The sequence below is a fragment of the Condylura cristata genome, unplaced genomic scaffold (genome assembly GCF_000260355.1).
Source record: "Condylura cristata isolate star-nosed mole 26May11 unplaced genomic scaffold, ConCri1.0 scaffold00008, whole genome shotgun sequence".
In the NCBI taxonomy this organism is placed as follows: domain Eukaryota; kingdom Metazoa; phylum Chordata; class Mammalia; order Eulipotyphla; family Talpidae; genus Condylura; species Condylura cristata.
The window spans coordinates 52,027,952-52,038,551 of record NW_004567109.1 but is presented as its reverse complement, the minus strand read 5'-3'; the positions used below and the strand labels follow the sequence as shown (position 1 = coordinate 52,038,551).

Here is a 10,600-nt window from a genome sequence, read left to right as displayed (position 1 = left end):
ATAATAATAATAATAATAATAATAATAATAATAATAATAATAATGATAAACCAAGTAGGACTTTTTCTAACTGCAAAGGGCAATCAGTAGTAACTGTGGGTAACCTACAGCCAATAGACCACACACTGTTCCTGCACTCTCGTGCCTTCATGCCTACCCCAAAAAAGTCAACACAGCAAGGCCTAATGCTCATTAGGCCTGATTAGGTCTGATTAAGCCAGCACCCCCAAAGAATGTCTGTCTACTAGTTCAGGTTTGAGACTAACTGTGCTTCACTGAAATCAGCACCCTGGGTCAACAATAAACTGATTATCAGTAGCGAGACTTCCATGGACTCAGCTGAGCCCCCAGCAGAATGAGATACTGGCTGCATGATGAGAAAATGTTGGAGTAGAGGAGGAAGCCCACAGGGCATCCTGAAGCTTCTGGAAGTTAGGTCTATTGGCTATCAGTTACCTAGTTATTACTGATTGCCTATTGCAGCTATAAAAAGGGCTACTCCTTGTTTTGTTTTAAATGAATTTATTAACTTATTTTATATCTCTATTCATTTTTGGACAGTATTTGAGTCTCCTTAGTTCATCTACCACTACGGCACCCACTATCCATCACCACAGTCCTTCGTGCTCTGCTGCTAGGGCCAGACCTGTGAGTAGGGTCCTGGGTTGGGCTAGTGAATGAACAGCAATGCAAGTCAGCAACAGCCATGCCTATTATAGTAATTTCTACAGAGTACCTGCCTCATTCTTGAATTTGTGGTATCGTTTCATGATAGACAAAAAGTATACACATGGGCAAGTGTCTGAAAAATATTGTTCCAATAAAAGTATATAACTTACAGGTTTACAAGACTAAGTTATAAAAGGCCTCTCAATAATCAGACAAAGTTGGATTTTTTAAGGGCTTCTTGATCTAAGTCAGTTTTCTCACTCTTACTTCCATTCTTACTTCTTAGTCTTCCCTAAATTTATTTTATATTCTAACTGACATGATGTAGTATTACCCCGTGTACATTTTTTACCAATAGCATCAAGTTGTAGTATTCTCACTGGCTTTTGCACATAAAATTATAAAGTTGGGGACATTAATTCTATATTGTATTTCCACTTACCCATGTTTGCCATATTTAGAGCTTCTACTTCTTCATTATCTGGAATATAATAAAATGATGTCAAATTTACATTTTGGAATCAAGTACAGATCTTATTATTGCAAGCTTTTACCAAACCTTAAAACACAAAACCCAAGAGCAAATATATGATGAAGATTAAACCATTTCATGAATAATTTAACAGCATCTGAATAATTGCCTTTTCCACAGAATTATCTCTTAGTGATATATTTGTTGTAGCATTCATTACATTGTACTTAATTGATATTATGATGAAATGAATCGAAAGTAAAAATAAACCCCTATGTTTGGAATTCTCCATGTTTGACTTAATGACAGCAAAAAGAGTTTTTTAAGTACATAAAACCACAATCATTATGGCTATTAATATATTTATATTATTTCATATTGCACATGTATACATATATACAAATACTAACTTGATAAAAACCCCATTAATGAATAAACAATCTTACCAGGCAATGCATATTTATCTTTGTCAAGCTTTAACTTTTTTGCTGCATGGGGGCTCTTGGTTTTTTGAGATTTTGGTGCCATGGTTCTGATTTAGGCTGCATAAAAAGATAATATCGTTAGTAACTTATACTTTACAATTTCAAATAATAAACATTACTTATTACACATGAGGGTACCCTTTGCCAAGTTTTCCTTGGGCTAAGTCAACATGTATCTTTATAAATTGTTGTTCTGTGACTCAAGGCCTCTTGCAACCTGAATCGTACTGGTGAGATCATAACCATTTTACAGTAGACCCACAAGAAGAGGATTCTGTCACAGGCCTTGTCATGGAAGCAGGAGAGAGAACACTGGTGCGCCCCACATCCTTAATTCCTCTTTACCATGTATGGTAACATGTTCTGTTTCCAGGAATTAGGAGGTGCTACTCTAGAATTAATCATGGGTAAATGGGTTGAAGTTTTACTCATATAAGCACATACCATATTCTTACTTCTCCCTTTGAAATGTCTCCTGACTTCTACATTCTTCTCTCTTTCAACATGTTCCTAATAATTTTGTGCCATGAAAGACTTTGGCATCCTAAGAAAGCCCATGTGTCAGACTACAACATGGAATTAAACTATATGGTAACTGATGGAAATTAAACTTCTAGTAATAAACATAACATACTATATGCAGATGTTTATTAATAAGGATATATACCAGAAACTGATATAGTGTTATAAATCAATGCTATACTTCAATATTTTTTTAAATCATGGGATTCTAGGGTATACAGTATATTGAAATGCAATTATCAAAAATATTTAAAAAATTATAATTAGTTCAAATCAAATTTTAAGATCTGAATATCTAACAAGATATTAACAAGATCTATAGTGGTTCTAATTAGTACCTTAATTTTGAAGAAATGAGTAGCATAAATAACTGTACATTATATCCTGTTATACAAAAAATATAATTTCTTTTGTGCCAGTCACAGGTCCTACTAATACTACTGTTTTGTTATACAGAGAATACAAGCATACACTTCAACCAGTGGTTTGTACAAATAAGTAAGTAGGGGGCCCTGGTGGTACAAAAGGTTAAACTACAGCACTATGAAGCTATCAACACAGCACGAGTTCAGTCTCTGGCTAGGGAGCTGACCCACATGGCTTGACAGACCTCTCCTGTCTCACCCACTGCTCCCCTTAGCAGTGTATTTCAGTTGATCTGCCTGTTCTGTTCCCTACTCTGTCTCTGGTGAATCCTCTCATCCCACTGCATTTTTGGCCTATGTCCCAGTTCTTGTATGTATAAGTAGATAAATGTTTTTTTAAAAAAATAAGTAAATAGGTTTTTTTTTTCCTATCCATGGATTCCCCACCCCCACTATCCAACTAGATCATGGACATTTAACTGGCATTTCTGTCTCTATTCCAACCACAGCAGTTATTCATGGGGTAGATTTTCAGAACTTCTTCTAAAGTGCAGATATTAGCAAGTCACTTCTCTGTATATTGAGAAATATAATGAGGGTTTCGATTATCTAGTGTGTAGAAATGGAGTCCATGTGTAGAAATGGAGTCCATTTACTATGCAAATTTCCTGTATACCTGTAATTCTGAAGGTCTGGGCAAGTCTGGGACTCTGTATTTTTTTAAACCTCCATGAAGCAGCTTTGGTGGTCTGTAGACAGGACTTTGCAAAACTGGATAGAGAGAGCCATCCTTGTAAGCACCACTTTTGTACACCTTTCACAGTCTTCCTGCCATACCACTCTTTCCGTTCTATTAGCCTTTCATGGGCTACTTATTCCTTCTCCAAACAGTTGGGTACCTTGGGTCGGCTAAGCCTAAACTGCCTGTTAGGCCATCGTTATTGTTAACTGCATTACTGTTTTGCATTCCTTTACAAGATCAGAACTGCCCTGCCAATCAGTCATAGCTAAACCTCATGAGATGCCTTTCAAATCAATCAAAAGCACTCAGGGAAGGCTATGCATCTTGAAGTATGAGAGGGGACACCCGGGGGGCTTATGATAGATGCATAAACTTACTCCCACCTCATACATCATGAGGTATGACCAGGAACGCCCCTGGGCTGAGGACTCCAGAAGCTGATCAGTGGAATGCCTTGTTGATAAGATTAGAACCATGACCCAGGGTTTGGGGTATGGTTTTGATTACAGCACTTTATCATAAAGCACATAAGAATTATCTGGTCAGCAAACTATGTCCCCCCAAAGCCCTAGGTGACAAAAACACCTTCTTTAGTTTCTTTTTTTTTAATTAAAAAAAGAGATTTATTTATGCATACAAGAACTGGGGGTACAGGCCAAAGGTGCAGGGGTGAGAGGATTCACTAGAGACAGAGTGGTGAGAAAAACAGGCAGACTGATGACATACACTGCTGAGAGGAGCAGTGCCTGAGACAGGAGAGGTCTACTGCGCCATGTGTGTCACCTCTCTGTCTGTGTATCAAACTCTTGCTGCAATGGTTGAGGATAGCTTCATAGGGCTGTGTGTTTAACCTGTTGTACCTCCAGGAAGGGCCCACATTCTTTAGCTTCACCCATCTTTTCCTCTTTGTCCTCCTGCCCCATGTAACTGGTGCTGTATGATTATTCTATCAATAAAAAGGCCAGGATCTTGCTTGCTCAGCAGCATGCTGCACTATGTATCGTGCTCTGTGACTTCCGTTTCTTTATCAGTGTGGTGTTGTCCCACACAACAGGTACCTTCATATTTCCCTCTTAGGGGAATCTCCTCCCTTCCTTCCCTCTTGCTCAGTGTCATTGTTTCTGCTTGCATTACACTTAGTTCTTTAAGGCTCAACTCCCTGTCTCCAAAAACTCCCAACTTCCTCACTTAGGTGAACACAATCTTCTACCTAATACTTTCTAGTGACGCCTTAGTGTATTTAATTATGCCTGACCTCTACAAAGGTAGAGAGTCTCAAATTCAGAACTGCCTGAAGATTGTTGTTGTGACTCACTCAATATTCAGCATACACTGTGGAAAGGAAAGAGAAATAATGAGCAGCAATTAGGCTCTGGAGATCACTACAGAATAAGGCAAGTTTCTTACATTCAGACAGTTAATGTTCTTCCTTCACCTTCACTCTTTATTCACTGCAGTCCTTTCTCAAGCTGCTGAAGACATCTCAGCCCACTTTACTTCAGCCCACATTAATCTTTGAATAACCAGCATCACACTGTCTTCATATCCCTTCATCCTTACACTCAGTTTATACTGAGTTCTTATTACGTGCAGGCAACGCGACAGACACAGACACTATGCCACCTCTGAAGAAGACATGGTTCTCTAAGTTCTTAGAGTGTCTTTAACTCATTGCGATTTCCGCCTTCCTGGTTAGGCTGCAAGTTATTTTAACGCAGGAGAGAAAGGTTTGTACTTTTTGTAATCATCATTGAATGTATCACATCGCTGGCACAGTGCGCCCTCGGAACGCTCTTGAAAGAGTAAAATAATGAAATTAATTGTTTTTTCAATCCTCCTTTCCCGTTTGGAGATTCCCTTACCTGTTACTGCTAAACCAAAGGGAGTAGAGACCTCTTAACGATATTTTAGAGGAAAGCTCCTTCGCAAGCGGGAGTTGGGAGTTAGATTCTCTAGGAAATACAAGTCCCAAGAGCTCAAACAGCAGCAATCTAGCAGGCTGTTGCTAAGACGCATCTGTTGCTAAGAGAAGAGAGGCGTCTGCACTGCTAAGATTGACAAAGGGCCATCCCTAACCGTGCCTTTCAGTGCCGGCTTATGATTGGTTGACATGACATGACGTCACGCAACATGAGCTAGAAAGAGGTCCTCAGGCTTCAGCTTAGGAAAGAACAACGTAGGCGTGTTTCGGGCAAGGGTCCAAACTGATTCCAGCTCTGACTCTGTCCAAACCCCACCCCCAGTGTAAAGGTACTGGAAGGATAGTTCATCTAGAATGAGTCTTTAGCAACAGGGGTTGAAATGAAGATCGCGGACATGAACCCCTTGGGGCAGCTACCCTGCTTATAGCAGGAGCAAGCCCTTCCAGGTGCTAGATTCAGGTGTTTAAGAGAAAAACTTTCTCTTCGATGGGATGTCCCAGAACTTCTAATGTGCTCATTTTCCAAACTGAAAGTGTGAATCTCAGCGGACAAAGATTAAATCTCAGAGTTAACTCCAAGGTTTATTTTATCTGTGATTATGGGTCCTGTGGGACTCATACAGTGGAGTTATTTTTATGAGCACTGTTTCCTTCTTTAAAAATAATTATGACAACTCAATTTGTAAGCTGGCAGAATTTAATAAAGCAGTGCAGCTGTCTGCTGTAATTATCTAAATTAATTTTACAACCAATTTAATACTTAATTGAAATGAGACTTATAGATTCATGACATATTAGGGACTTAATGATCCTAAATAAGAGTTAACATGATGCGTAGGAAGATCAAATAAATTATTTACAATTTCTGAAGAATTTGTGTCTGCACATTGCAAATAAATGTTACTAAAGAAATCATTTTTTAAAAACTAGAAGGAAGACTTATCCTTCAGACAACCTCATCTGACACTGACAGAATTGTTTTCCCTGGGCTCCTGGTGGCATCATGTTGAATCTCTGTTCTTTATCGATCCCTTTAAACACAGCAGTGACTCCCATTTCTATACTCTCAGTCTTATAATTCTCTTAAATTGCACACCTGGAAATTTCCAATTCTAGCTTAGTGTTTAATAGTTGCCAGATGAAAATAATAATGAATGAATAGCTGAACCATTGTCATGACAACTTAGCAGAGCTTTCAATCAACTCATTATCTTTACAAACTTTTTTCCTCCTTTTTTTCAAAAGATTTATTTATTTATGCATACAGAACAGGGATACAGGCCAGAGGTGCAGAGAGTGAGAGGCTTCACCAGAGACAGAGTGGGGAACAGAACAGGCAGATGGACCAAGTACCCTGCTGAGGGGAGCAGTGGGTGAGACAGGAGAGGTCTGCTGCACCATGTGGGTCACCACCAGGCCAGGGATCAAACTCACACTGAAGCAGCTGTGGCTAACATGCAGTGCTGCATCCTAACCTGTTGAGCCACCAGGGAGGGCCGCTCCTTTATTTTCTACCATTGTTAAAAGCATCATTGTCCTGGCCCTCCCTGGTGGCGCAGCAGGTTAAAGCACAGCACTGAGAATCTAAAGCCACTTACGCGTGTATGAGTTCGATTCCCACCTGCCCCGGAAGTGACCACATGGCGTGGCAGAGCTCTCCTGACCCACCCGCTGCTCCCCTCAGCAGTGTACTTCGTGGATCTGCTTGTTCTGTTCCCCACTCTGTCTCTGGTGAAGCCTCTCACTGCCCCTGAGCCTCTGGTCTGTACCCCAGTTCTGTATGCACAAATAAATAAATTAAAAAAAAATCATCATTGTCCAACAGTTTGCAAAATTAGAAATCTATGTCATCCTTGACTGCAGTCAATATAGCACTAAGTCTTGTTTTCCTTTCCTAAAGATCTCTCCAATAATCTCTCTTTTGAGCCATCTTCATTGACTCTGCTTTATTCAAGTGAGCACTATCTCTTACTTAGACAATGGTAAGTTTTTTTGTCTTTTTTTTGCTTAATCTGCTTTCTCTAATTTATTTGTCAAGTTGTAACAGAGCATTCTAAAAAAAGAGATTCAACTCTGCTATCACCTTGCTTAGATAGTCCCAGTCTGGCATATGAAACCTTGTATAAACAGGATTCTGGAAGATAATGGGTTATATTCCTAATCTCATTTCCTGTCTCTCTGCCTGGCTAAACCCACCTTCCAGTCTAATGCTTACCAACTGAAGCCCCTAATTGCTGGGGAGCCTGAAACTGTAAGGGAGTTATAGATTAGTAAAGCATTGATCATAATGGTTATTGTTTGAAATAGACTTCTGCAACTGAGATTTATTTTGTAGAAAGAACTCATAAAGTTTTTGCATTCAGTTCCACAATGTACTAATGCTGTTTTCATTTTTTAAGTGTCTGAAATCTTTGTATGAGCATATACATCAATTATATCTCAATAAAAATGGTAAACTTGATTTCCAACATTACTAGCTAGAATTGATGTGCACTTGAATAAATTTAAGAAAGCTGTGACATGCTCGTTCCGTGGTTTTCCAGTCCCTGGCACACTCAGGAACAACAGGCAGAATTCTGGTTATGCAAAACTCTTGACTATTGTCCCAGAACACCATGCCATTTTACAACTTCACCTCTACTTTTGTTACAGGAAGGGAGAAAGGGGCATCACTGAACCCCCAACCTGCCTTCTCTAAATAGGTTCTGCCATCCACTGCATTAAGACAAGACTTAAGAGCTTTAATTGAAAAGAACTTTAATACAATGAGTAAACAGAACAGAAGACAAAGAATATAATTCCTAAATCAAACACCTGAAGTTACCCATTCCCTTGTGGGCAAAAGTCCACCCAAAAGGGATTGGTCCAAAGCAAGCCTGAAAGCCCACCACAAGCCTAAAGCACCTCTGTCCCAGACCCATAGAAAGGGGTCAGATATGGCCAGACAAGTCTGGGAGGAACCAGCACAAACAAAATCAACATAAATATTGTCCTCATCCCCTCCCCACAGGTCTCTCACCCACATCTGTTTCAACCAGCACAGGGCCAAGAAACAAACATAGTTTCTTCATCACAAGCTTTCTGCTCCATGGGGATTCCTCAGGTCTCCTGGCTCTCCATCCAGCTTCCTTCTTCCTCAGATTCCTTCTCTTCTCTGCTCAGCTCCACCCTCCTTCTGGGTGGGGCAAGGAACCTGGAACTTCCCCTTTTCCTGGGGAGCCCCCTGTTACACTTCTACGTCTGCCTCAACCTGTAATGCCTTTCTTGAGCTTCATTATTAGGTAAACTCCTATTTTTTCTTTAGTAACCACCTCACTTATCACCTTCTAATGTCATCCAGGCACCCAACAAAATTAATCATTCTTTTTTCTGTTTTTCTATTATATCAAGCATCACATTATGTTGCAGTGGCTTATCTGTATGGTGTCTCTCCTAATGAACATTAAGTGGGGATGTGTCTCATTCCTTTATATCACCATTGCTTTACACAGTATTTTACATGGCTATTTAATACATTATATTTGGGTTATTTAATTGACTGGCTATTCTTGAGAACAAATCTATTGATAGAAGTTCCCTAACAAAAGCTTCTTTGTATACTTCCAATGAATTTTTTTTCTTGCAAAAAATTCATAATCCTTTACAGTTGGATTTAAAGAAAAGGAGAAACTTGTGACCTCAATGAGACACCAAGTCTGTCATCCATTTTTTAGAGATTCCCCAAGGGCAAGTTCATTTGGAGGAATGAGTCACAAGTCACAACATCAAGAAGTTGTAATTGAAAATACTTCTGTGATTATTTAAAGATCTTTTGAGAAGTTTTAAATTGGATTTACAGAAAAGCAATCTGATGAATTAGATATGAGGTGGTTTTTAGTGCATGATTCTCCCACCTCTTTTTGAGAATTAAAAAAAAATAGTTTCAGAAACTGGGGGCTGGGATGCTGAATAGGAGTCTTTATGTCTTTTGTTTGTATGCATCAGAATGCCTGGGGGAGAGAAGGTGGGTGGAAAGGAAGTGTCCTTGTTTGAGTTCTAAACTGCTGGAACTCTGACATGTTTTCAAAGTGCTTGGGGAAAACATCACAAGCTATTACTGCACGAGGAACAAAGGAGTATCCCAAAAGAAAATCTGATCTGGGAATAAAGCTTTACCTATAGAAGGAGAGGGCCAATTATGACAATTCTAGAAGTTATGGGTTAAAACTTCTACAAAAATTGGAATATGTGCAACTCCAAAGTAAGGAGGAAAGCATTTTTTAAAAAGATTTGTTTATTTATGCATACAGAACTGGGGTACAGGCCAGAGGTGCAGGGGCAGTGAGAGGATTCACCAGAGACAGAGTGGGGAGCAGAGTAGGCAGATCAACAAAGAACACTGCTGAAGAGAACAGTGGGCAAGTCAGGAGAGGTCTGCCGCATCATGTGGGTCATGTCCGGGGCGAGGGATTGAACACACACTGAAGCAGCTGCAGCCAGTTCACAGTGCTGTGCCCTAACCTGTTGTGCCACCAGGGAGGGCCAGGAAAAAAGCAATGCTATCACTTCAGCATAGAATGGCTTGGGTCATAATGGTGTAAAAGGACACAGCCAACCCTCTCCTCCTTTCGTCCAGGTGGTCCTTCCAGGTGGTCTGCAGGCTGTGGGTAGCATCTGTCTCCAGAAAGCAGGAGCTGAGCAAGAAATGCAATGGTATTTTGCATGCATCCTATTATATTAATTAAAAGGCATCATTCCTTTTATTAGACTAATTATACACAGATAGGAATGGGTGCAGAGAGAGGGAAGAGGTTAAGTAATTCCCAGAAGGCAGCCAATAAGTGGTGCAGAAGGGAATGTGGACTCCCATCTGACTCCAAAGCCTGATTTTTCTATTTTAACTCAGCTCCAGTTGGGGTTAAGTGAGGGTCATTATTTATGCTTTTCAAAGTTCAAATTGTTCCTGAACAATCATGCATTTCAAATACTTACTGTCACAAGGACTTCATTATTATCAAAAAGAGATAGTATTAAGGTATTTGGATATATACAGGCGTTAGAAACTGTACTGAGAAGTGAGTGTGCTGGTACTGTCTTTTGAGTATCTACCTTGTTCATGGCATTTGGGACTCAATTATTGTATCCCAGTGTAAGTGATATACTTCTATTTATAATTATCCATGAAACTGGTTTAAACTAGGACTTGAACAAGATTTCCTGTTAGATCTAACATTTTCTAGGTAGCAAGTGTCATACTACCTATTATGAAAATTCAGTGACCTTTACAAACTTAACTGTGGCCAATTTTTTTTTTTAAGGTTTATTTATTGGGCCCTCCCTAGTGGCGCAGCGGGTTAAAGCACAGCACTAAGAAGCTGTAGGTCACACTTCAGCACGAGTTTGATCCCCAGTCCCGGAGGTGATCCACATGGTGTGGCAGACCTC

General features: G+C 39.8%; 1 protein-coding gene across 1 annotated transcript in view; it reads right to left on the bottom strand.

The window, feature by feature from the left end:
- WDR63 (WD repeat domain 63) overlaps positions 1-1,669 on the bottom strand; it is a 50,133-nt gene extending 48,464 nt beyond the window's left edge. Inside the window, exons 1-2 of the mRNA XM_004679529.2 lie at positions 1,588-1,669; positions 1,112-1,150 (exon numbers count right to left, since the gene is read on the bottom strand). Coding sequence (XP_004679586.2) covers positions 1,112-1,150; positions 1,588-1,669 — 121 coding nt within the window. The remainder of the gene's footprint in view (positions 1-1,111; positions 1,151-1,587) is intronic.
- Between the last annotated feature and the right edge of the window lie 8,931 nt (positions 1,670-10,600).